This window comes from Rattus norvegicus, chromosome 9 (assembly GCF_036323735.1).
Source record: "Rattus norvegicus strain BN/NHsdMcwi chromosome 9, GRCr8, whole genome shotgun sequence".
NCBI lineage: Eukaryota > Metazoa > Chordata > Mammalia > Rodentia > Muridae > Rattus > Rattus norvegicus.
The window spans coordinates 88,468,133-88,495,972 of record NC_086027.1 but is presented as its reverse complement, the minus strand read 5'-3'; the positions used below and the strand labels follow the sequence as shown (position 1 = coordinate 88,495,972).

Genomic DNA, 27,840 nt, shown 5'->3' with positions numbered 1-27,840 from the left:
CCAGCAACCACATGGTGGCTCACAACCACATCCATATTGAGATCCGAAACGTCAACTCCAGAACCTTTGTGTTAATATATGACATGGTAGCATAAACACAGAGATGTTGGCTCTGCTGCCCCCAGGCTCCTCAGTGGTTAGAAAGCGATTCCTGTCAGAAGTGTGAGCAGCCCTTCTTCTGGAATATAAAGCAGATGTGGGACACGAAGACACTGGGGCTGAGGCAGGTGAGTGGCCAGTGTTTATTCTTTCTGGAAGAATTTTATATCATCATTTTTATTGATACTTTGAGTCCCTAGAAAATCATGCTTTGTTTTTACAAATGTGGTTAATCTATTGTTTTATATCACTGCCAAGAGACCTCTTCTCTCACTATTCCACTGCTTGTTCTCCACTGGAAAACTCGGGTGCCTGGAGAAGCTGCAGAAGACAAGGATAAAATTATTAATGCATAGGAGCGAATTTTACTCTTATGTATTAATAATTAATAGGAGATGGATTGATGGATAGATGGATGGATGGACAGATAGATATATGGATGATGGATAGATGGATGGATAGATGGATAGATATATGGATGATGGATGGATAGATAGATGGATAGATAGATGGATGGATACATAATGGATGGATAGATGATGGATGGATGGATAGATAATGGATGGATAGATAATGGATGGATAGATGATGGATGGATGATGGATGATGGATGGATGGATAGGTAGATGGATAGATAGATGGATGGATGGATGATGGATGGATGGATGGATGATGGATGGTTGGTTGGCACTAAAGAGTTCGTGGTTAAAGTCTGCTATACTCAGTAGTAATAATTGGAGTGTTCTGGAAATTTCTGGAGCTTATTTCCTGAATCGGAGCTTAAAAAGCCAAAAGAACATTATTCCTCCATCAAGATTATTTAAAACCTACTTTAAATTTTTTCTTTGAAGGTGGGATAGGTTTTTCTTGCCAGAATATCAAGCAATTAGGTTCCTAAAAGAGCTTGAGTTTGGTTTGAATATTGTTGCTCTTTGTGGACCAGGCAATGTCGACAATAGACACTGCTATTGGCCAGCAAACAAGGACAACTTTTTATTGGAAGACCCTTGCCTGTTGGGGAAATCATGTGTCCCAAGTGTCAGTGATGATGCAGTGGGTGTTGGGGGTGTATGGGACATACTCCCCCGCTTCTACACAAAAGCAAAGCTAACTCGTGTTCTCTCCACCATGGGGAAGCATCACTGCAGGAAGTGTGGGCAGGCCGTCTGTGGGAAGTGCAGCAGCAAGAGGTCCAGCTACCCTGTCATGGGCTTTGAGTTCCAGGTTCGAGTTTGTGATTCCTGTTATGACTCCATCAAAGATGAGGAGTGAGTGCTTGCTGGTCTTCGTCTTACTGTATACTGCCCTCTCTGTCTAATGGGCATCTAAATATGGCAGCCTGAGAAGGTTCTAGATGGATTTCTGCCCATATGCTTGTCTCTTTGAAGGTCTCTTGAAATGTTCATTTGTTTGTTTTTAATTACATTTATTTGTGGGTGGGCTGGGCTTGGGTGTGGAGGTTCAGAGACAACTTGTGGAATCTCTCCTCCTACCAGATGGGTCTTAAGGATCAGACTGGTGGAAAAGTGCCTTCTTGCCAAGCCATCTCCTCAGTCCACATAAACCATTTTTGAAGAGAAATGCCTGTTCTAGCTTTGCGACACTTTGGGCCACTACTATTTATCTCAAGGGGCTTCACTGGCTTGGGCAGTTTTTTTCTGAGTACCGGTGAGGGTCGATAGGAGTTGTCGAGCAGCTGACAGGCCCGTCACAGGGCTCTGCAGAGATGTGTCCCTGTGTATGTGGGAAGCAGTAATTGAGCAGACTGACTTTTCTACTCATGCCAGCTTAGTTATGGGAAGACTGGAGAAACCTGTGCTCTTTCTTCAGATGGTCTTAGAGAACTTCATCAGACATTTCCTGATGTGGGCAGATCCTTTAGGAGAAAACCACCGTTCCTTTTCCTTTCTCCTGAGCTATGGCTGCAGTAGCAGAGGCCTGTGTCTCCCACTCATGATGGGCAGTGACCTGACGGAGGGAGTGCGGCACCATGGCTCTGACGGTGGCAGATTCACTGGCATCATTTACTAGTGAATGTTGCCTGTGATCTCCTCCAGTGCTGTTCGTCCTTAGTGCTGGAAGTTCATGTTTTTATGTTTGTGTGCCAATCTTTCCAGTGCAATAATAAATTATTTTTATGCTGAGAGCCTTAACCTTTTTGAGGTCTTGGCTTTGGGACTAAAGCCTCTATAGTCATAGGTAGCAATGAATAGCCTAGTAGGGGTACCAGTGGAAGGGGAAGCCCTTGGCCCTGCCAAGGCTGGACCCCCAGTGAATGGGATTGTTGGGGGGAGGGCGGTAATGGGGGGAGGATGGGGAGGGGAACAACCATAGAGAAGGGGAGGGGAAGGGGTTAGGGGGATGTTGACCTGGAAACCGGGAAAGGGAATAACATTTGAAATATAAATAAGAAATACCCAATTTAATAAAGATGGAGGAAAAGAAAACAAAAAAACAAAAAACCTTTCCTGCAGCCTTGTTATTCTCTTTCTGAACCCCTTTAATTATAAAACCATTGCTATATTTTTAGAAAATAATGTTAGCACCATCATTGTGTGTAAGCCACCTACATTGCTAAAGGATTGCTTCTCTCTTAGAACTGGGTACACTTGGTACATTTCAACTGTCTTTCTCTTTGTTAGCCGCACTTCTCTAGCAACGTTTCATGAAGGAAAACATAACATTTCCCATATGTCCATGGACATTGCGAGGGGACTGATGGTGACCTGTGGGACAGATCGTGTTGTAAAGGTAAGCTGGCCTGTGAGCATCTCAGCAGACACAGCCGTCCTCACGCTGAGAGTGGGATTCAAGGCATTTCCAATACCATTGCCGTTTGCCTTTGCTTTTTCTTTTTTCTTTTTTTTTTTCCGGAGCTGGGACCGAACCCAGGGCCTTGTGCTTGCTAGGCAAGCGCTCTACCACTGAGCTAAATCCCCAACCCTGCTTTTTATAATCAATCAATTGCCTGTTCAAAGCCCTGAATGACAAAACAGATGTTTGTGATTTCTACTCACTGTGGGTGTTTGGTCATGAGGTGGCCTGAGGGCTCCCCTCCCATCTGGCTTTAGTCTTTGTTAGTCTTTGTCTATAGCCTTTCCTTTCTTCTAGGCTAATGTTCCTCTCTGTCCTATCCTGTTTGTGAAGAACCATCACGTTTCTTAATTAGATCCCTACTTCATAAACAGAAGTTGAAAGTAAATATTTTATACTTAGTTGAGTTGTGAAGCAAATAGTTTATATTCTTATACATTAGAGTAAAACATTGTTTTCAGGGTACCCAGAAGTGTGTTGTGGTGGTGGTGGTGGTGGTGGTGGTGGTGGAGGGGGAGGGTGTTTTGTTTTCAATGTAGTTATTAGTGAAGTACATTGTTTTATTTGTATATAAGTCCTACGGAAGTTTTCTAGCCAAAAAAACAAACAAACAAACAAACAAACAAACAAAAAAAAAACCAAAGCAGTCAGTACTGACTGTTGAAAATAGACCCCATGGTAAGTGTTCCTTCTCCACATTCCTTCCTGGTAGATATGGGATATGACTCCTGTGGTGGGCTGCAGCCTGGCAACTGGATTTTCTCCACACTGATCCTGGAGCTGGATGGTACGTCTGCTACACGTTACGCACAGCAACCTCCATGAACCGAAGCCCTTCATGTAGCTCAGCAGCCGCTGTCATGTAAATGGACAGTAGCCACCTAAAAAAAAACAAATCAATATTTTTAAAAAGAAAAAAATACATAAAGGTGTGTTCTGGGGTATTTGTGGAAATTATCTTTGGGGAGTAACACCCAAAAGGTCTGTCCATACCTGTCTCCTGAGGAATGGAATTTCCTCAGCAAAACTGCCTCATGATCATTGAGCCAGTGGGTGAGGAGGGCACGGCCAGCAAGTGAAGGGTTTAGAAGGAAAATGTCTGAACAAAAAGAATAGTGCTTAGAACTGCTTAAATGCAAACCCAAGAGCACACATGGAGTCTACCGAGCCGGTCCTCGAGGCCCCTGAGAGCACTCCAATATGCAATCAGGAGCTGGGGGAAGAGCTCTTCTTCAGGGGAGGCAACCAGCTATAACAAGCCTAAGCTTGTCATACAAATGATCTCTACACCAGGTTGCTGATCACTCCTTCAAGGCACCTGTTCTGTCAGGTCTCCTCCTGATCTGCTCTTGGGTTTGGCTCACTGCAGTTGTTTCTGTCCCAGCCAGTGTCCCATGGGTGAACCTTTACAGCTGTCATATAACAAGACAGCACACATCCATCTCTTTCTCCCAAACCTGCTCTGTGGACAAAGCTTTCTTTTATGGTGCTGTTGTACAAGCCTCCTGACTTTTTTTTCTTTGTAGCTAGTCATGACCCATGGCAAACTCAGCCACCGCCATGGTGGTGATGGGTGCCAGCAGCCCAGTCCATGGAACAGCCCAGTCTTGCTAACTGATACATTTGTTTGCAGTCCCAGGACAAGCCCTTGTGATATGGTAGCAATTTATGCCCCTCAGAAGTACTCTGGAGCTTTTATATTCTGTTGTAGCAGCCAATGTTACTCATGTGTCATAGGAAGAAATCGGTGGCCCATTGCAGAAATTATCAGTCAGGTCTTGTACAGTAATCCCTAACTTGTAAATCACTTTTATAACATTTAGAAAAACTGTTGTATGAAATGTGTTGTCCAAGTTTTGACCAGATTACCAGGAGATGTTTATGTATTTTTGTGTTGACAGAAAGTAGCACATGAACTATTTCAGTAGAGCCGCGGGAGCCTGCTGCTTTCCAGTAGGAAAGGGCTACTGGGTTAAAGGATAAATCATGAATACCCACAGCATCTGGGTGACTCTTGCTGCTGGGTATCAATTTAAAATCTCACTGTGCCACTTTGTTGGATTACGTCAAGATCAGGGCCATTCTGCCAGACAGGACTAAGGCTTAATCACTTTATCAACATGGCTTACAAGGAGGGGAAACTCTGTAACAGGCAGTAAAGCTATGATGTCCCAATGGACAAGACACAAATGGTAAGGAAAGGAAAGGCAGCAGGCATAACGGGCTCTATTTGTAGAGAGCTCTTAACTTCAGAAATAAGACCAAAGGGTTTTGTTGCCCCCTTTAAATTTTATGTCACTTTAACTGATGATCTTTCACCGGATTTCCCTTACACTGCACGAAATGTGCATTGCTGGAGTGCTCTGGACAAGAGAGTGGGTGATGTTTTGAAACCACAATGTAGAATGTTCTCCTTGCTCTGCTCGTTTTAGCTCACCCTATGATTCTGCCCATACAAGGGAAATAGACCTTGGCAGAGTCATTGCCCTGTGGAATAGTGCTGAGCTGTGTGTGGTTTTATTGTCCTAAAAGCATCTGTAAAATGTGACTTTTGGATATCTGTGGTAGTCTCTTTCTCCTTTTTAAAGCCTCTTAATGTAAAACCCCATGCCCCATAGAAAGCATGTAGTTGGTTTGAGCCTTTTAGGGGGCTAATAGAAATCCAGGGGGAAATTATATTAAGGAAGAATTAGGGGGAGGGGCCTTTGGAGGGAATGCAGGCTCTTTGAATGCACTTTGCTCCTCACTTGAGCCTGTGGTCATGGTCTCCTTTCGGAAGTGTTCTTGTCAGGCTCCCCTTACGTGTCACACGTCAGGTAACAAAGGGGGTCATATTTTCTATAGAGGGTGAAGATTATAGTCTCAAGTTTACTGACTGAAGGGACAGCAAGGCTCATGGTCTTTGCCTTATTTGGACTCTGTTGCTAAACAGACCACTTAAAAGAGTTCCTCAAGAAACAGCTACTGTCCTTTCACAAGACAGTTTGTACAGACAAGGATCAAGAAGTAGAGGATGTTAGACAAGAGCCTTGAACTTAGATCTAGTATGTAATAAAGTGATGCCAAGCCTTTATTCTCAATGTGTTCTTTAATGGTCCTTTATTAGTTGGTCCTAGTGTTAGTAGTAGGCCTGTACCTTGGTAGAAACCACTTCTTACTCACTAGACTGTAATTGTTTACTATGTCCCGGTCTTAACTTGCTGCCTAGTGGACAGAATAGACACTGTTGCTGTAGACTGTTGCTTTGTTCTCCCGCACAGTGATTCGGTTTGTTAACATCTGTATTTATTAAATGTCAAAATGGGTAAATAGAATAGCAGCTCAGATCCAAGAAGATATTTTTGAAAATCAGGGTTTCATTAAAAGTACTTTTCATATCTCCTAAATGACAAGTATCAAGTTACTATTAATGAAAATGATCTGCTCATGATAAATGGAGGCTTAACAAATAAGTAATACATGCTAATCTCTGCCGTGTCTGTGCTTAGTTGTTAATGTGAGCAGATATTGAATGCCTCTCTATTTTCTGCCGTTTACTACACAGTAACTCTTTGAGTAAGTTGAAGTTTAATTGTGCAGCAAATTTCTATCAAAGAACAATTTAAAGTGTTTTACTCTGTAACCTTTTTTTCCCCGACTCGGAAAGCAAAAGGTGACATAAAGTAATTCAGTTTGTCCTTGCACAGCTGTGTTTCCATAGAGTTGGGCGCCCTGTGTATCCTAGAGACGCTAAAATTCTTGTTCTTTCTACTTGTGGGTTCCATCTTTGTGGGGCTTTTTAGTTTTTGTTTTGAGAATACACATATAATAAAATACCCTTTGCTTGTTCCTTAGTCTGTGCTGTTTGTTTGCTCTGGACAGAGCTCAGACACATCCGTGTCACACTTGGCATCCCGTGTGCTCGGGGCAGGTTACCGTGTGCTCGGGGCAGGTTGCCTGCCTTGTCCTTTTGAATTCTAGCATCACCTTCAAGTTCATATGCCATTTGCATTTTATAGATGACAAAATGAAGAAGACTCTGTCTATGTCTCTCTGTCTGTCCATGTGTCTGACTTTAAGAGCAGGCACCTTCTCCATGTATCCTGTCATACAGTGCTAGCATGTCGTGATGTTACATGGGAGAGTAGGAGAGTAAGGGTGGTATCTACTGAAACTTCTACAAGTCACCAGTTAGTGTAGTTTGGGATAACTGCACAGAGCTGCATAGAGAAGACATCCTAGTGTCTGGGCTCACAACTCAGCCTTGTAAGGTTACATGTGGGTAGTTCTAACCAGTCAGGATACTCAGAGTGTGTGTGTGTGTGTTTATAGTATAGAATAGAGTTTATTCAGAGCATGGGGAGGGGAGTTAAGGGGGTAGTAGGGGCAGAGAAAGGGAGGGAGGGAGAGAGAGAGAGAGAGAGAGAGAGAGAGAGAGAGAGAGAGAGAGAAAGAAGTAGAGGCTGGCCATGAGTACATGGAGAAAGGGGAAGAAATGGGGAGAGGGGGAAGGCAAGAACAAGTGCAAGAGACCAAGAGTACTGTGTGTTTCTCAAAACTAGATATGACTCGTTCCTCTCAACGTCAAAATATTTTTATGATAGAAAAGGAATCGGGTGTGATGAAACACACCAGTAATTCCAACATTTGGAAGATCTCAACTATACCAAAAACTTGAGGCCAAACTAGTCAGCATGAGATCCTGTCTCAAAAAGCAAACAATAAAAAAAGGTTCTACCAAATGATATGAAATATGGTGCTTTTAAAACAGTCTAATCTACCATGCGGAGAAAGCACCATTAAACTTGCACTGTCTGTCTTTCCAATGTTTTCAATACATGGCCAAATGTCATTGCTGTGTACACTAGGCCCAATGTTTTCTTGGCCCTTGCTGGAGTTGGATGTCTGTAACTCCTGTGATCTGTGTAGCAGTAGTGAAGAAGTGTCTCACTGTGGCTGAGGGACTCTCGTCACGACCATTTCTCCCGCAGTAGTCATGTGAGCACGTGGAGAAAACAGTGTGACACCACCCCATAGATCACATCTGCTCTGGACCTGAGGCGGACACACCATGGACAAGACACGTAAGTCCATTGTCTGCACTGAGCACAGTAGAGATGTTTGTGGTTTGGGCCAGGGGAGGTGGTTAGGGGAGTGTGAGCTTCAGCTGCAGCCTAGCCTAACTTCTCTAGCACTATTTCACTTTTGCATTGTGAAGTTATATCTTCTCCTTTCTGATGACCAGACTAGAGGAAGAGGAACTGGAGCTGGAGAGACGGCTCTGCAGTGCAGGTCCTCTGCTCTTGTGGAGGAATTAAGGGAAGGGCCCTGAGGAGGGAATGCAGGCTGTTTGAATGCACTTGGCCCCTCACATGAGCCCGTGGCCACACCTCCTTTCAAAACTTGCACGCCAGGCTCCCCTTACGTGTACTCTCTGATATTCCCAGTAATCAAGTTACTGTTAGTGAAAACGCTCTTCAAAAGTTATGCTGTGCAGTTTTCCTCAAGCTGTTGGAAGGAGAGGAATTGGAGAGCAGTTCCTGAAAGGCCGATTGTCTCAGCCAAACCAACGACACTGACGGGGGAGGAAGGCAAGGCACATGGTCAAGCAGAAATGTGTTTCTGGATTGACCGGTGTGAGATGCTCCCTAAGACACACAAACACACACACACACACACACACACACACACACACACACACACACACAAGTACACACACACATGCACGCATACACACACACAAGTACACACACACACACACACACACACACACAAATAGAAATACACACACACAAATACAAATACACACACACACACACACTCTGTTGAGATAGGGCTTCATGCAGTCCAGACAGTCCGCAGACTGTGTAGCCAATGGCGACCTTTCCTTGGGATCCTCCTGCCCCTCTTCCCAGTGCTGGGAGTGTGTTGTAAGCTCTTCCCATGCTGTCGATTGTCTTCCTTTAGGGCCCTGCAGAGCATCTAATAACCCTTTCTCCAGGAGTCCTGCTCTGATCCCGAGCGAATCCCAAATTGCAATTGTGTACTGAAAATGTGGCGTACATGTCCCACGTGTGGTTATATTTATATATGATAAAAAAGTAATAGTTACTGATAAGTAAAGTCGGTCAGCCTTGCAGATGTAAACCCGAACACAAAGCCCCGGTCAGTTGTTTCTTCAAGTAATATCCCAGCACCAGCCACCAAACAGCTTCTGTCCCCATGTTCCATGGTTTTTCTAACCAGTCTCCCCACTCCTGTCAGTCTGCTGTCACATCTGATGCAGCATGACTCAGATCATGCTGTTCTGTAAGCCCAACTCACAACTCTTGTCCCATCCACAGTAGAAGAATGCTTTCATTTTCCTCACCCCTCCTTTCAGCTGTGGTCTCTCATTCTTATCTCTTACCTCTGCCCTTGTCATCATCTTTCTAACTTGTAAAATATTTTATTTGTGTGTTTGTTTACTTATTGACAGGGGGGACAAACTTGGCCCCAGGAGCAGGTTTTCCCCCTATCATGTGAGGTCCTAGGGTTCGAACTCTGGTCCTCGGTCTCGTTAGTGCCTGCCTTCATTCTCTGAGCCGTCTTGTCAGCCCCTCCCGCCTCTATGACTAGGGAGTTTGTGGATAAGCTCATGAGCATATTGTCATGCACAGCAACGGTGTTTGCCTGATGCTTTGAGGATATGGGTCAGCGGTAGAGCACTGCCTGGCCAGTGCAGAGTGGACGGAGAGAAACACTTGGCACGGGCCATGCCTTAGCCACTTAAGTTAATCAGTAAAGAACAACAGTCCATCTTCTTTAAAGTATCGGTGCTAGCCCAGTTTGTGCCAATCAGCTGCTGTGAAGTGGTGTGCAAGTGAAAAGCAAGTGGTGTGAATTCGCTCAGGGTGAGCCTGGAGTAGGGCTGCTGGGAGGACATTTCCTCACAGCCACCCTCCCACCACCTCCCTTCCCTGGCAGGCTGCTGGCACATTAACCAAAGGCTGGAAGTGGTATAAGATAGAGGTATAAGACAGACTATAAAGTTGATGAGCCACAGAGGCCATGGTGAGGTGTTGGTCTTCCTAAAACAGCAGAGTCTACTTTGGTGGGGGGAGGGGCTTCTTATCATGAGGCTGTAAGAACCCACCCTCAGTTTTATGCTCTTGTGGATGCTGTCGTATTTCTTAAGTTATTTCCACAGAGCTTCATACCTTCCTCCTATGAAGTGGTGATATCTCTTGTGTTCCCCCTAAAACTGAGCCTACTTCAGTGAATTTCAGTGGCTCACCAGGCCAGCCTTGGTAACTCTGGGAAACTGGTAGAAGGTAAAACATGTGATTCTGAGGCTAGGTCAGAAAATGGCATGAAGTTCTCATCTGTCTGGGAAAACAGCTCCAGCTGACAGCCAGCACAAGCATCCAGCCTTGTGAGTGTCCCATCCTGGACATCCAGCGCAGCCCAGCTTTTTGGTTGCCGTAGATGCAGCCAGCAACATCTGGAACGTCAGGAGGCACCAGAAACAGGCACTGCTGTGGGACCCTGCTCTCAGATTCCTGACCCACAAAAGTGTGGACAAGAAAACAGACTTTTAAAGAGTGTTAGTGTGCTTTGCAGTGTGCAGCGTGGTGTCCTGACATGTAAAGCCCCAGTCTCCAAGTTCCTCGTTAGATTCCCAGCATGCAGAACTGTCTGGAAAGAAGAGCTGTAGCCCACAGTGGTAGAACACATGTGAGGGGCCACTGCAGAAACCAGTTGCTTTTCCACCAGGGCCAGCTGAAGCCATTCTCTCCTTCACCTCCTTCCCTCTACTATCCCAAGACCAAGTTTTGTTTGTTTCTAACCATATTGATTTCGGTTTTGAACCAACAGGCATGGGATAACCAAAACATTATATTAACAGAATATAGAGGCACTGGAGTTCTACAGTGTTTGTAAATTATGCATGGAGATTAGAGCAGTGAGAAAAGCTTTGAGTCACTGAATTTTCTGCAGTCTGCTACATGTGATTCTTGTCTTTTAAGCCTGTGTCTTTGTTGACACGCAGTTCACTTGTTGAAAAAACCTTGAGCATAAAGCAAAGCTCGGCTGTGGTGAGCTTACATTCTTACAGAGGGAAACAGTGACTCAACAAATAGATCACTTGTACAGTGTACCAGAAAGTAATAAGCGGGAGGAAGCAAACAGAAGGAGCAGGTTTCTAGAGATGGAAGGCGGATGGGAGGTGTGGTAGGAGGCGGCTTGCCAAGTTAAACTGTGGTCAGAATGACACATGTACAAAGATTTTAAAGGAGAGAGCAAAGCCAGAAACAAGGAAAACGATCCAGGGAAGAGAAAACAGCTGACATGTGTGTTCGGTCTGTCCCCAGACTGCATGTGACCAAGGAGCTATGAATTAAACCAAGCACAAAGTTGTAAACGTGCTTAAAACACTAAGGTTTCTCTTTCTTTTCTTTTTTAACTTAAAACACTTGATTGCAAACTTCTCATGCCTGAACTTGTTTACGACAGTGTTATGATGTGATGTCAAAAGGCCAGACACACCTGGATAGAGCAAGAGGTCCAGGCCTTCACAGCAAGCTTCGCGTGTCTGGAGAAAAGCAATGATCTAGAGTGTGTATAGCCAAAGAAGTGATGGGGAGCCTCTCCAGAACCTGTGAAAGTCCAGACAAGAGATACGACACACAAAAGAAGAGAATGAACTTATTCACTGTGGTCACATTTGGGAACAGAAGCAGGGATCAAAGCCAGGTGTGCTAGCACACACCTTTAATCCCAGCACTCAGAAGGCAGAGCAGGTGGAGCTCTGAGTTTGAGGCTGACCCAGTCTATGAAATGAGTTCTGGGACAGCCAGGGCTGTTACAACCCTGTCTCAAAACCACAAAGGAAAAGACGGCGTTGTCTATTAACCCCAAGTACAACCTCAGTACACTAACATGAGGTTTAGGTTTCAAGAGAGCCCAGAGGTATGCATATTTAAGCAGTCCTGGTCAAGATATGGTCCTAGCTGTCACTGGTCCACCATCTCTGATCCAGTTCATCCTGCAAGGTATCCTCAGGGAAGTATCCAGGTCTGTGTGAAGTCTTCCTGGCAGCCACTTTGTCATTTTGCTGTCATGAGCGAAGGCCCTTTGTACTTTCCCTCACAGGAGATTCTTCGGAGGTTTTAGTGGTTCAGGGGTTCATTCAGGAAATGCAGCAGCTGGACAGCACAGTTGTCCCTCTTTAACATCTCTTTGCCTCTGCCTGGATGGTGACAAGGTCAGGGCACAGCTTGGAAGACAGCACAACACCAGGAGTTGAGTATCTCCCACTTCCCGATGGAGTCGTGATGAGTCTGGGGTGCCACTTAGTTCCATTTCTGTTGCTGTGCTGAAGTATGATGACTAACAGTAACTGAGGCAAGACTTGTTGCTTTTCCCATAATCCTAACTGTCACGGCCAGGGTGTGTCACGAAGTGCCTGTCTGAATGCTTGGCCCGGATGGGGGAGCCGGATCTTCAGCCTCTCGCCAGCAGCAAGGAATCAGGAAGTACAGCATGCTCAGAGTTCTCCAGTCCCACCTCTAGCAGGGCTCCACTCCCTAAAGCTCCATAGCTTTCACACACAGCACAGTGTTCAGTGTTCCCTATGGGGAACATTTCCTCAGCCTGCTACGGGCGCTTTTAAACAGTCTTATCCCTTACCCCTAAGTAAACTTTTGTCTCCATAAAGCTTGGGTGTCAGCGCCATGGATTTAATGAAGGTTTTGGGTTGTGTTGTTTTGTCTGTTTGTTGTGCTTTGTTTTTAACTCACATTTCAAGTATAACTTGTGAAAATCAACAAATAAAAATTACCAAATGTATATTGTAGCCAAGAATCAAAGTGCCTATCTTAATTCCTAGCCTGGGAGAAGTTAAACCAGGAAGACCATGTGCTCCTGTCTCAAGAAAACAAAATTAAACAAACAAAAGATACTTCAATTTCTTTCACAATCTTTATGTGGAATTATAACAAAATTTAAATTTCTAATTACACCATAATTTATTTGTGCCTGGTATCTGGAAATGTGAGATAGATACATTTCATGATGTTGGAAGTAAAACTAACAGATTCAAGAGCCTGGTGAGAACGTGGCAGTCTTTAATACACAGTCCCGCAGGAAGGGATGCTAGCACAGAGAAAGGGCAGAAATGCTGGTGCACTTACTTAATGCATGATTGGTCTTAAAGTGCCCTGGTGGTGATCAATCCCTGTCCTCCCATTGGCTGGGACTTGCCCCTTCCCCAAACTCTCCATCTTGTTGGTTTAGCACTCAGATAATTATTTATTACTAATTAAGTAATCTGGAGCGTGAGCCTGCCCCCCCCCCTTCTGATTTTGGGCTCTGTCACTTAGCAGACTGACTGTAATGTTCCATTGCTCTGACTTCCGAGATAGTCGGCCTGTGCTGCCAGCCAGGAGAGGTGCCGAGGACCTCCTGCTCATGTCTAACTCTGATGAACTCTAAGTACACATTCTATTGAAAATGGATGATCACAATCTATTTCTTACAAAATGGATTCTCAGAATTATAAAGAAAACATTTAAATGTCCCTTGCAAATATTAAGCAGATGATAGTTGGGTGAGTTTGAACCATTCATGGGAAGATGGGAAGAAGAAACTTTACTCTTCTGATTTCCAACAGGCAGTAGATGAAGACAGCCTTCTGAGGAGTCTAGCATTGTCTGTGTTCAATTGTATTCATGGATGACAGTATCCAGCTAAGCATCTAATTCGCAAATGCATTGCAGTTTTACAAATGCTCTTGCCCATCACAAACTTGCCTCTGTGCTCAGTCATTTCAGTTACTCTTACATCTCTCAACTTAAACAATCTGCTCTCTCTTCATGAGGGCAGTGGAGTCTCAGCACATGCAGTATTGATGTATTTACACCGCTTGCCAGTATCTCAAAAGCCAAGGCACAGCCCTATACAGAGGTGAGTGGATTCAGAAGGCAAACACCATTACAGATGTTACCTGGTGCTTGCCCCTGGTATCTGGAGACTGGCGCTTAATGGGATGTAATGGGCAGTTCACCTATGCCTAGTAAGTCTTAAAGCCTAGCTACTTTCTTCTGGTATCAAGGGGCCTTATGAGAGTTAATTCAGCAAAAATAAACATCTGTCATAGGCATTTCTGGTGACGTGAAAGAAAATTAGGTGTTACAGAAACGGGTTGGTGAATCTCGTTACTAGAGGTTGTAGGACCAAAGCCTGGGCTCTCGCAGCCACAACAAGCTAACTTGGCCATCCATCATCAACAGGCCAATCGAAGAGATGCGTAATAGTGAAAAGCACAAAAAAGAGATTTATTCAAAGTTGCCATGTTGGGAAGGAGAACAAATAGTGACCCTGTCAAGTTCATCACGGGGTCCTGACACAAGGTTTAGGCAGAGGGCAAGAATATTCATAATAACAATCAGTCAAAGTCCGCTGTGGTTCTGTCCATCTGAGCCATCCTCATCAAAGCCTCTCCAAGGTGGTTTACAACTTGTCAGCACTGTCTGAGATACCTTCCTGGGTGAAGTTTCTCCTCAGGCTGGAATCAGGCCTCCAACTTTTCCCTTCTACCAGCAGGAGATCCCTGAAGAAGTTACAATTCCGAAGTTCGATGAAGTTTTTATTATAACACAACAAAGAAACTCAGAAATTAAGACCCTTTTTCAGATAGCATTGGTTGAAAACAGAGGCATGGGAAGACCTCTGTTACAGCCTCAGATGCCACCTGATGGCATTCAGCTTTTGGTGGGTAGTTACTAGTGGTGGACTACATTAATATGTAGTGGAGGAAAGTCAGTCCTGCCTGTGTACATTCCAAGGATTGACCTAGTGGTCACAAAGCTGTTAGGTACAAAGAACAGTAAGAGCTAAAGATGACCCAAGAAAATTTGGCCCGGGCTTTGCAACATTCTAAACCCTCCAGTCATTTAAGTTGTATTTGGTTAGTCAGCCTTGAAGAAGAGTCATCTTGGAGGTTGTAGCTTTTTCCTGGAATTTTCTCTCATATAAGCAAGGTATGTCTCGCCTCTGTAAGTATAACTTTTATTTGCCAGATGTAATTGTTGTCTTGGAGGTTACTGCTGAATAACTCACCACCCCTTCTAGCTCTTTCTGAACTCTGCCTGGCTGGTTCAACTCGGCTATTCTGGTGAAAACTCCTCTTCAAACCGACTGATCCAATATGGCTTCTCTAGCTTCTCACTGAATTGTTCTGCTTGACCTCAAATTAACTCCGACAATCTGTTTTAATCTTCTGGCTCCTTCTCATCCTCTGACTCCTTCTGTCTTCACCTGTAACCTATCTCTGTAAAACTGCTCTTTCTAAGTTGCCTCTCTTTCCTGTCTTTGTGATAGTTGGGCATATGATATCACTCACTTATTCTATCAAATCTTTCTCTGACCCATCATTTTGTCTGCCCTTCAACTCAATGCCACTCTCAAACACTGATGCTTCCTCCTGCAAACTAACCTTACCTACACTGTTTGAGATTACAGGTGTGTACTAAGGGTGTGTTTATATTCTAGCCAGAGGGATTAAAGGTGCGTGTCATGTCTGCATTCCAGCAGGATCACTCAGATGTAGGTCTTTAGATGTGATCCCTTGTCCTAGAAGCCATATTGTTGGCTAAAAATTCCTCTACAAGCCACAACAGGCTAAACAGCATCCATTGTAGTTGACCATATTGGGAGAAAGAACAAATCAGAGGTCTAGTAACACCTCCCTCCCCCAGCCCATCTTCAGGGTCCTGACATGAGGTTTAGGTTTACATAGACTTGGTTGAGTGTGGTCCCGCCCATCACTGCTTTGTCATTGTCCAGGCTCCAATCTCTCATGTAAAATAATCTGACAAGTTCTCAGAACTGTGAAACGTCTTTAAGAGAAAAGCTCTCCTCTGGCTGGCACCAGTCTTCAGGTTTTCCTTTCTCCAGCATGAGATACCTAGAAAATTCCAGATTTGGGGGGCACTTGTTTAGTAGTCTGCTATCCAATGAAAGGGTTTTAAACATTCCTTTGAGATATCTTCATTCCAAAATAAGATATCGCGGCTCAAGACAGTAATTCTGGTACTTGGAGCTCTGAGCTCAAGGCAAGCCTAGGCTCTACAATGAATGCCAGGCCAGCCAGGGATGCAGAGTGAGACACTATCTTCAAGCAGGCAGGCAGGCCAGCCAGCCAACAAACCAAAAGCAATCAACAAACAAAACCCCAACTTTATTCATACTCCTGGAATCTAGGAATTGTTCAAGGAATGATAGCATCTTGAACATCAGAATTTTTTAAAATTTTTTCACTAATATTAGAAAGTTTCATTTTGTTATCAAATGGATTTTTTTTACTCAACATTGAATTTTGGGTTCTCATATTTGAATGAAGAACTTAATCCATTCTGATTCATTTCTTTGTGACTTTTTTCTTTCTTCCTTTGGGATAGGGTTTCTCTGGGTAGCCCTAGCTGTCTTGGAAATCGATCTGTAGACCAGGCTGACCTTGAAGTCACAAAGCCACCTTCCTCCGCCTCCTGAATGCTGGGATTAAATGCATGCATGACCACACTCCTTTGTTTTATTCTTATCCTAGTTTGGTTTCTATTGCTGTGATAAAGATTATGACTAAAGGCAACCTGGGAAAAAGCTGTTTATCTTAGCTTATCATATTTCATTGCAAAGTGAAGTCATAGTTTGTATTACCATAGCCACCTGGGCCCTCCGGTGTCAATCATTGACTAAGAAAATGCCTCACAGACTTGCCTACAGAACAGATTGATGGAGTCAATTCCTCAACTGGGATTCCCTCTTTCCCAATATTTCTAGGTTTGTGTCAAGGTGACCGGGAAAAAAAGCGTAAAATGTTCTTTTATTGTATTGTATAATGACTACTGTGACCACTGTGGTGGTTTGATCGGTATGGCCCCCATAGACTCGGATGTTTGAATGTTTGGCTATAGAGAGTGGCACTATTAAGAGGTGTGGCCTTGTTGGAAGAAGTGTGTCTCTATAGAGGTGGGCTTTGAGGTTATATATGCTAAAGCCACACCCAGTGTGATACACAGTCTCCTGCTGCAGCATGGAAATCAAGATGTAATGCTTTTGGGGCTGGGGATTTAGCTCAGCGGTAGAGCGCTTGCCTAGGAAGCGCAAGGCCCTGGGTTCGGTCCCCAGCTCCGGGAAAAAAAAAAAGAAAAAAAAATCTCTTGAAGATGTAATGCTTTTGTGTCATGGTATCTCTTCACAGCAATAAAACCCTAACTAAGACAGCTACAAGAAAAAAAGTAGGATCTTCTCTTTACTGAAGAGTAAACTGCCAAGGGAATGTCTTCAGATGAATTCTTTCCCTCAGTATGCACTCAGTAGATTCCCAGAACTGACTATCTGTGTCTTTGCATTCTGGGCAGTGTCCCTGTCTCCAGGGCATTTTCTTTGTTCTCTTTGTGTTACTGTCTCTGATGGGTCTTCCAGTTTCCCCCTCATTTCCTGGTTTCCATCTCTTTGTCATCGGCTCTATTTTCTGAATGATTTCTTCTGTTTTATGTTACAATTCTCAATGGGAACATTTCATTTTTGCCTTTAGATATGCGGTTTCCGAGAACTCTTTGTTATTCTCTGAATTTTCAGAACAACTTCACCCACTGTCCTCTGTTCACAAGTGCAAAAACCCTGCTGTCTTCCTGCAGAATCAGAGGGCAGCTTCCTGTTGTCTTGTCTTTGGTTTTGTTCCCATCTGTCCTCTCTACAGTCCCTGCCTGTTTCTGCCTGTCATTCACAGAAAGAGTGACACTGGCTGTGGGCTCATATTTCAAAACAGTACCGAGAAGCTAACATCATTGCACTTTGTGGGGACATCTGTCTGGGGAACTCCCAGTGGTCCTGGTCTGTGGATCTGAAGTTTCCCAGTCTCTGTCTGGGACTTATGAAACCCAGGTCTCTGGAGGTTGAGTTAGTGAATCAGGTAAGAAGGTGGCACCTCATAGTTCCAGACGTAGAAATGTACAGGATCTGTTTTCTGAGTCCTAAGATAGAAAAGAGAGTTGGTAGGGCCAATTACTTCTCATCCACTCCCCTTGCTCATCTCACAGACACCAGCTAATGTTAGGGTTATAGGAGAGTGGCCATGTTCTTATGACCTGGAAGAAAGAAACATACCTAGCAGTTAGTAAAGAGAATTTAAAGCAGACCACATCTCCAAGTCTTTACCCTCTCTCGGTCCCACTCTCTTGGCCACTACTGTAATCTCACCTTGACCCTAGTCTTCAGAGATCACCTTCAGCCCAGGTACCTGAGTCCTCTACACTACTGTCTTTGGATTTCATTGATCTCCACACGTCAGCTAACCAAAAGCTCCTATATTTCTGTGATTACAAACTGTCCTTTTAAAAAATACTTTCATCTTTTAAAATTATTTTTAAATTAATTTTTCCAATTTAATTTTACTTTCAGAACAATAGGTTTTGTTACAATATTCTCATACTTGTATATCATTGTACTTTACTCATTTTTCATACACTGGGAGCAAATTTATTTTTATTTTATTTTTAATTAAATTTTTAATTTTGATTATTTTATGTATGTGAGTACACTGTCGCTGTCTTCAGACACACCAGAAGAGGGCATCAGATCCCATTACAGATGGTTGTGAGCCACCATGTGGCTGCTGGGAAATGAATTCAGGATCTCTGGAAGAGCAATCAGTGCTCTTAACCACTGAGCCATCTCTCCTGCCCATTTCTATTATTATTATTATTTATTATTTATTATTATTAGTCCTTTTAGAAATTTTAGGAAAAATTCAAGAGAAGGTATGTGATGCAAAATGAATATTTTGACTGCCTTGCTTATGTGCTTGTTTACACACACATGCCCAAGAATGTATTAAAGATGCAGAGAGAAGAATATGATTTGGAAACTAGGTATAGCCCATTGTGGTCAAAGATCCTCTAGAAGTGCAAATGTAAGCAACAGTATTTTTCATTTCTAATATATAACTTCTTATATTGGTTCCTTATAAATACAGTCTTTAAAAAGAAACCTTGAGGGCTGGAGAGATGGCTCAGCGGTTAAGAGCACCCGACTGCTCTTCCAGAGGTCATGAGTTCAATTCCCAGCAACCACATGGTGGCTCACAACCATCTGTAAAGAGATCCGATACCCTCTTCTGGTGTGTCTGAAGACAGCTACAGTGTACTTATATATAATAAATAAATAAATCTTTAAAAAGAAACCTTGAGGAAGAAAGTTCCCTTCCACCTTACTGTGTTTACATAAAAATAAAGTTGAGATTGTGCGCCTTGATAGGATTGCATTTTATACCCGAAGAATTAAGAGGCACAGAACATGTATCTTCTTGTAGCTGTTTCTTGATTCAACAGTTGCACTTTCGCAGGGGAAGAATTAGGGCATTCACTTGGATACACAATGTTTCCAGTGTTCTACAGTTCCCTTTGCAATTCCTTTATTTAATTTTAGGCAGTTCACTTAAAAATTCGAACCAGGGCTGAACTAATCTCTCTGTTCAAAAACAATATTTGCCATCAGCCTAGATTTTAGATTTTATTTAGTCCACACCTGTCTGGATACAAGGTTGTACAAATATTTGCTGTCAGTATATGAGTTGAGACCACATATTTGAGGGCAAACCTGTGTAGATGTCCAGAGGGATGCACCGCCCCCCCCCCCCAACGATGTTGCCTATCAGTTTTTAGATGGCTTGCTATTTCTGCTTCTTTTGTGTGAGGCCCAGTATTGGGTCACCTGAGTGGAGTTGAAGAGGATGGGGGCAGGGACTGCTGATAGGCCATGTCATTCTTTTCCAATGCCTGTACTAAATTGTTTGCCTGGACTATTTTGTTTAATCCTTTCACAAAAGCTCCAAGTTAGCAATTATTTCTATTCCCATTTCACAGATAGCAAAGGATTTCTCAAACTCTACCTTTTCTGACTCCAAAACGTATCCTCATACTCTTCCTAGGAATTCTGGGATGCAAAATTATCTAAGAAGCATTAAGGCACACCTGCAAGTGGGCATAAGGTAGAAATAGCTTGAACCTGGGCTTTGGACCCATATTCAACGGTCTTCAAACTCCATCTCTGGGTATCCCTGGCTATGTTACCATAGCGACAAGCCATGCAACCACTGTGGACACTGTCTATTCTCATCTCCTGTGGAATGTGTACATAAGGAAGACTAAAACATGTAAAGTTGTGGTGGCTGCCCTGGGATCTGTTATAGAAAATGTCTATTATTTTCCTCTTCTTCCTTCTTTCTCTTGGAAGTGACAGGGGTGACTTCAGATTTGAAGTTGCTTTGGCAAGGGGATATGGAATAAACAGAGCCTAGGTTGGGAGACTAGGAGACCAAGCTCACTTTGTGAGGGGCGTTGAGGTATCTGGTCTAGCCTCATCCTAAGTCCCTTGTTTATGGCCTTGGAAGATGACGGGGTGCTTTCACAGAAGGTGTACCCTGGGCAATGCCACACACAAATTCTCAGACCCAAATCTTGAGAGTCTTATCTAGTTTCTTGAAGAAGGGACACATGCAGACTGAAGAAGGCTGGGGTTTGGAAGACGCTGCTCCCCAAGGCTAGTGGGTGCTAAGGGAGAGAAACCCTCCAGGGACAGGGGATAGAACTGTAAGATTGAGAACTTCCAGAACCCAGAAGCATTGCAAGGTACTGGGACAATATGGAGGCTCTCCCAAGAGGGGTCTTGATGTGAGTTTCATCTTGGTTCAGTCAGGATGTCCCCACTGAACACAAATGTTGCAGGATATTGGCTCAAACTGTGAACCCTGAGATTGGGTTATTTACTAGAAAAACTTGCTTTTAGTTGTGGTGTGGCTTAATCTTAGCACACACCGTTAATCCACGAGCTTTCTGCATCAATATCATAAACAGGATTAAATAAAGTCAACTGTGGATTAAGAGGCAGAGCAAGCAACCAGTTAACAGGAAGTGAACATGGAATTATTAAGAAAAAAAAAAACATAGAGGGCTGGAGAGATGGCTCAGCAGTTTAGAGCTCTGACTGCTCTTCCAGAGGTCCTGAGTTCAATTCCCAGCAACCACATGGTGGCTCACAACCATCTGCAATGGGATATGATGCCCTCTTCTGGTGTGTCTGAAGATAGCAACAGTGTACTCATATACATAAAATAAATATTTTTAAAAAAGAAAGAAAAAGAACATAGTAAGAAGGAGTCAGGAGTATGGATAGAGATGCACAGGAAACAGAAGGGAGGGACATTTAGTTTGAGGGGTTTTTGAGGCAAGAGAGAGGGCATTCCTGATGGGTCAACTGAGGAGGAAGGTCAGCTGGGTGCTTTCTCTAACTCTCTGAGCTAGCAGGCTTTCCCTCCAGCCTCTGGCTCCTGAGTCTTCATTGGTAAAATTCAATGTCAAAAAAAAAAAATAACACTCAAGTGCTGTGGCTTGGGGAAGAAATTAGAAGGCACAATGACTGTGGGTTTCTGGTTGATTCTCCAGAGCAATGTGTCTTCTGATCATGTTTCTATCAGATGGGGAGAAAACTTACCTCCAGAGAATACTGTAGCAAACATGTAATGTCCTATTGCCTATAGGATACTTTCAGCATGGCCTGCCACCTGTACCCTCTATTGAAATCTATTCTTACATGCTGGGCTGGGTCAGATCAGCAACTCATAGCCTAATAGGCATTGGTGCGATGGGATCAGGGGCTTTGCTCTTTGACATCTAATCAAGGCAAGGATGGTACGAAGTGGAACCCAGATTCAGTTTCCAGTCCTGAGAGATGAAGCTTGAGAAACCCACATTACCTCTCGGGCTTCAAGACTGGCTCACTCTTCTCAGATTGCCCTCTGATCTTTCATAGGCCTCTTCATTTGAGGACAGCCCATACTGTGATGGCAGTGACCCAGCCTCGCAACCAGGGCTGCACAGGATGGCAGGCTTGGAGAAACTGCAGTGACAAGGTCTTGAAAAAAAATTAAATTGCATCAGAAGCCCCCCCGGGGAGATCACAAAATCCTGTTCCTCAGATTTGGAAAGGCACCAACCATACATACTCACAAAGTCAGTAAAGATGTTCTTGAGACCCTAGTACATAAAGAATATTTACCCTGAGTTGGGGATTTAGCTCAGTGGTAGAGTGCTTGCTTGCAAGGCCCTGGGTTCCGGTCCCCAGCTCTGAAAAAAAAAGAATATTTACCCCATATCACATTTAATTTGCTTTAGAAAAAAATGTCAGTTGGGGAGTAGGGGGAGAAAAAGATGGAGAGAATAAAAAAGATAGGGGGGAAAAAAGCAAGAAAAAAAAAAAGCATTACTGGCTGCTATTACTCATGATGAACACTAGATGTCGCCACCACCATGCTTTGATCTAAAAAAAAGACGGCCTTTAACTCTCCCAAAACTCTTAGAACCTAGTTTCTAAAATTGAAGACAAACCCAAAACATGATTCTTCTTCCTTCTGATCTTCATTTGATCAGACATTCAACTCTAAGCTAATATCCAGATGCAATTTTGTCTGGAAGTGTAGATTTGAAGCAGGACCATCTTGTTCAATGTTGAGTGAAGACTGGATAGCAGCAATGAAAACCTGCGGGGCAGTCCGGATAACCACGCCCCAAGAGAGAGGGATTCCGAATGCTGTGCGTTGAGTTGTGGGATGGGCCCCTGCCCGCACCAGGCTCGGGCATAAGGATCTCCTTTGCCAATGAATTCAAAGGTAAATGGTAAGAGAGGGTGGGCCAAGAAATAATATCATAACTGCTGTTCTGAGATGCTTAAGGAGTTTGTGCTCCTACAACCCTCCCCTCCGACCCCCAGCTTTTTACCAGCATCCATTAAGGCCAGCCTCACCTAGGACCAAGATCTACCGTCTGCCCTCTGTGTGCTCCTGCCCTAACTATCTTCATTCAGACCCTCCCTCCCTCCCAACACACCCCTCACTGGCCCCCTTCCGATGTCAAGTTAAATACCCTCCTTCAGAGTCTCCTCTTGAATTCCCCAGACAAGTATGTTTCCCACCCTTCTTATTCCTGCCCCTGGCTTTATCAATCCTGGACCTTACCCGTGCTATTTCTGTTACGGACGGCTCGCCTGTTGCCTTCACACCTAGATTATATTATATGTATGGCAGAAGTACCAGCCCTACCCCATACCTGTGCGTGTGAGACTGACCTGCACCATGCGAGCCCAGAGAACAGACTAGAAAGAACTTTATCAGGTTTAGCAAGGAAACGACGGATGCCTGTGAGCACTACTAGAGACCACCTCTAGTAGTCTAATAATTAACCCATTTATTAATTAATAAATAATCCAAGGGCTGAAGTCATTGATACTTTAAAATGGAGCATATTAATAAGCTAGATTCTTTATGCTCTTTGGCATGTCAGAGCGAACTATGTCCCCTGCCTTGAAGCTGCTGTTGTCTACCCGGTCAGGCCTTCTTATCAGGGTTTGATTGGAAGCAAATTACTGGGTAGTTGGGACAAAGTTAACTGAAAATTAACTCACATAGGAGCTTGTTGCACGAAGTAGAGAAGGGAAGTCAGAACCTGAGCCCTGTTATGGAACTTCTGTGCAGGTCCGAGTGTGAACTACATCCTGGTGCAACAGAGAGAGCTTCGTGAAGTGTGGTAGCAGCCCGACCTGTTAACTTTTTTTTTTCTCCAGAGCTGAGGACCGAACCCAGGGCCTTGTGCTTGCTAGGCAAGCGCTCTACCACTGAGCTAAATCCCCAAACCATCCTGTTAACTTTTTAAAAGATTTATTTAGTTACTTTTATGTGCCTCGGTATTTTGTCTGTATGTACATCTGTGTGAAAGTGTCTGATCCGCTGGAACTGGAGTTACAGACAGTTGTGAGCTGCCGTGTGGGTGCCCGGAATTGAATCTTGAGTTCTCTGGAAAAGCGATCAGTGCTCTTAATCACTGAGCTATCTCTTCAGTCCTCAGAGCTGTTAACTTTTATTTAGTGTGTCTAGATACTAGCGTCTTATCGAGCCCTCTCAGTGTATTGTGGTTAGCTCTCACGGTGATGTTGAGTCAGCCGCTGCTAAGGACTCCATGTACAGATGAGAGAGCTTGGGCAGAGCCAACACACAGCAAGACAGAACAGAAACCGGAGCTTTGCGGCCACTGCCACCTCACCATGAGCCTTTGGACTGACCTGTACCTGTGTTCTACGGGGCCAGTCGAGCTGGGCGGTGAAGCTGTTGGGTGTCCTCAGTGGTTCCTTATAAAGTTTGAGCCTCACTGGCTGTGAGGAGAGAGACTGACATCTCATGGCATCTCTTAAGCCTTATAGTGTGTTTGAGTTCTGCCTTGTAGTCAGAGAGACTCGTAACTGTGCATGAGACATCAACTCCATGCACAAGGTGGATAGAGTGTGCAGGACAGGTGAGCCTCTTCAGAACTCTCTCACAAGGGACTGGAGGTGCACTGATCTGGCTCTCAAGGTTCTGGATTCAATCCACAGAAAAGCCAAGTCCTCCTCCCCAGAAACTCTCCCACAGACATGGAACATTTATGTCTGATTAGCCTGGTAGATGCCCCTCAAAGATGAATGTGTCAAAGGCTTAGTACACTGGGAGATGACACAATCTCTAGGAAATGGGAGCATGCCCTCGGAAGGGATTGTGGGACACAGTCTCTTTGGTCAGTTTTGCTCATACTCTGTCCATTGTAATATACACCCTCTTCAGAGGCCCAAAGCAATGAGGTTGCTGGATCATAGATTAAACCTTCAAGGCAGAAAGAGACACTAAACCACATTCCTATGTGCATTGTTTGCCTCCTGTGTGTGTGTGTGTGTGTGTTTATATGAGTGTGAGTGTGTATAAGTGTGAGTATGTGTGCACTTGTGTGTGAATGTGAGTGTGTATGTGTGTGTGTGTATGTGTGTGTGTGTGTGTGGTTTTGTTTTGCAATAGGGTCTCATTGTGTAACCTAGGCTTTTTTTTTTTTTTTTTAATTTGCCATTCCCCTGCCTCAGCTTCTAGAGTATTGAATTAGAGCTGTGAGCTAGCATAGCAAAGCTGTCAGAAGACTGTTGTTCGTCTGTTTGTTGGAGATGGGGTCTGATACTCTCGCCCACCCCCAGGCTGTCCTTGAACTGACTATATAGCAAAGTGTGCTGCTTCCGCTTCCTGATGTAGACTTCCAATCTCAGCTCAGTGAGAGATCGGAACACATTTCGCCCTTCCGAGTCTCCGTTCCCCCAAACACAAGGATAAACAGAATATCTGGGACAACCTCGGCTTGTAATGAGTGGCATGTAAAGAAAAACAAGGGGCAGGCAAGACTGTGGCTAATGAAGGAAGCTTCTTCATCAGCCCCTAATGTCAGTCTACTCTTGGTAACCACAGCTGTAGTTACTGAGTACAGACCACGTAATGCTGCCAGTGTCTGTAGACATATAGGAGTTAGTACCCCTCTTTTACATACGAGGAGACAGAGGTGGAGGGGTAAGTATTTTGTGTGATCATTTGATTAGTAGGAGAGGCCTAATGGTCACTTCAGGCATCTGGCTACCGTGCCTCCTGTGAGGTCAGCTCAGAGCCAGGACAGGTATGTAGAACTGCATTATCTCAGAGAGGGATTTGTTCTCAACCTTTCCCCTGTCCCAATGCACCTGAGGCTAAGTGACTTTGTTCTGACCTTCTTCCTACTCTGCTCTAGATTTTGAACTACTGTCCCGAGGTTCAGTCCATTTCCCAGTGCATGAATTTACCCAGCCTTTATGGATCCGTAAGATTGCTAGGGAAATTGATCTTCCCAAACAAAGGGTGTTACCAGGACTGACAGCTATGTTTGAGTTGAATTTAAATATTACCAGCCAGTCATGGTGACACATGCCTGTAGTCTCAGCAATTTGAACTGAAGCAGATGCAGGAGGATTGTGAATCTGAAGTCAACCTGAGTCACTTAGCAAGACCTTATATCAAAACAAACAAACCAAAATAAAACACATTCCTTAGCAGCTGACAACTCAGACACCAAGGTGGCAACACGGATGAGGCCAGACTTAAGGGCCTTATGTATGGCTGAGGCTGCCTCTCCTGCGTACTCCTTATTCGGACCCCAATAGCTTTTACATCTTAGGACACTCATTCATATTCCCTACAACTTGAAATTGTAGTCTTTACGACTGCCCAGAAATTACTAGGTGTTTAAGAGGTTGGGATTTGTTTGAATATTCAGAACGCCAAAGCGGGATGGCCATGGGGGAAGGGAGTGTCAGCCGAAGTCAGAGCAGAATGGGATCCTCAGGTAGGAGCAACGCTAATCCCCTGAACATCTAGAGCTGAGAAGGGAAGTCTCCCAGCACCGACTGCAATGTCAAATCAAAGCGGATTCTCACACAGGAATGTGTTCCCATGATTTCAGAGGCTCTACATCTCTGTGCCCACGACCACAGAGGGCATGGTGCATCTTTTTTTTAAAGATTTTTTTTTTTTTTATTAACTTGAGTATTTCTTATATACATTTCGAGTGTTATTCCCTTTCCCAGTTTCCGGGCAAACATCCCCCTCCCCCCTCCCCTTCCTTATGGGTGTTCCCCTCCCAACCCTCCCCCCATTGCCGCCCTCCCCCCATAGTCTAGTTCACTGGGGGTTCAGTCTTAGCAGGACCCAGGGCTTCCCCTTCCACTGGTGCTCTTACTAGGATATTCATTGCTACCTATGGGGTCAGAGTCCAGGGTCAGTCCATGTATAGTCTTTAGGTAGTGGCTTAGTCCCTGGAAGCTCTGGTTGCTTGGCATTGTTGTACATATGGGGTCACGAGCCCCTTCAAGCTCTTCCAGTTCTTTCTCTGATTCCTTCAACGGGGGTCCTGTTCTCAGTTCAGTGGTTTGCTGCTGGCATTGGCCTCTGTATTTGCTGTATTCTGGCTGTGTCTCTCAGGAGCGATCTACATCCGGCTCCTGTCGGTCTGCACTTCTTTGCTTCATCCATCTTGTCTAATTGGGTGGCTGTATATGTATGGGCCACATGTGGGGCAGGCTCTGAATGGGTGTTCCTTCAGTCTCTGTTTTAATCTTTGCCTCTCTCTTCCCTGCCAAGGGTATTCTTGTTCCCCTTTTAAAGAAGGAGTGAAGCATTCACATTTTGATCATCCGTCTTGAGTTTCATTTGTTCTAGGCATCTAGGGTAATTCAAGCATTTGGGCTAATAGCCACTTATCAATGAGTGCATATCATGTATGTCTTTCTGTGATTGGGTTAGCTCACTCAGGATGATATTTTCCAGTTCCAACCATTTGCCTACGAATTTCATAAAGTCGTTGTTTTTGATAGCTGAGTAATATTCCATTGTGTAGATGTACCACATTTTCTGTATCCATTCCTCTGTTGAAGGGCATCTGGGTTCTTTCCAGCTTCTGGCTATTATAAATAAGGCTGCAATGAACATAGTGGAGCACGTGTCTTTTTTATATGTTGGGGCATCTTTTGGGTATATGCCCAAGAGAGGTATAGCTGGATCCTCAGGCAGTTCAATGTCCAATTTTCTGAGGAACCTCCAGACTGATTTCCAGAATGGTTGTACCAGTCTGCAATCCCACCAACAATGGAGGAGTGTTCCTCTTTCTCCACATCCTCGCCAGCATCTGTTGTCCCCTGAGTTTTTGATCTTAGCCATTCTCACTGGTGTGAGGTGAAATCTCAGGGTTGTTTTGATTTGCATTTCCCTTATGACTAAAGATGTTGAACATTTCTTTAGGTGTTTCTCAGCCATTCAGCATTCCTCAGCTGTGAATTCTTTGTTTAGCTCTGAACCCCATTTTTTAATAGGGTTATTTGTTTCCCTGCGGTCTAACTTCTTGAGTTTTAAAGATTTATTTTTATTTTATTTATATCCACACCAGAAGAGGCATCAGTTCTCATTACAGATGGTTGTGAGCCACCATGTGGTTGCTGGGAATTGAACTCAGGACCTCTGGAAGAGCAGTCAGTGTTCTTAAC

At 44.2% G+C, this 27,840-nt stretch overlaps 1 protein-coding gene across 9 annotated transcripts in view; it reads left to right on the top strand.

Moving 5' to 3' along the window:
- The window catches only part of Wdfy1 (WD repeat and FYVE domain containing 1), an 81,603-nt gene that overhangs the window by 45,243 nt on the left and 8,520 nt on the right, over positions 1-27,840 (top strand). The window contains exons 9-14 of one of the 9 annotated variants that reach the window (XR_010054585.1): positions 126-227; positions 1,237-1,367; positions 2,742-2,850; positions 3,626-3,700; positions 7,887-7,976; positions 11,389-26,377. Coding sequence is in view for 4 of the 9 variants with exons in the window: in XM_063266997.1 (XP_063123067.1) it covers positions 126-227; positions 1,237-1,367; positions 2,742-2,850; positions 3,626-3,685 (402 nt within the window). In the remaining 5 variants the exon portion in view is untranslated. Of the gene's footprint in view, positions 1-125; positions 228-1,236; positions 1,368-2,741; positions 2,851-3,625; positions 6,747-7,883; positions 26,378-27,840 lie in introns of those variants that run through there. The other 8 variants (NR_172064.1, XR_010054584.1, XM_063266997.1 and 5 more) reach the window with 8 other exon arrangements.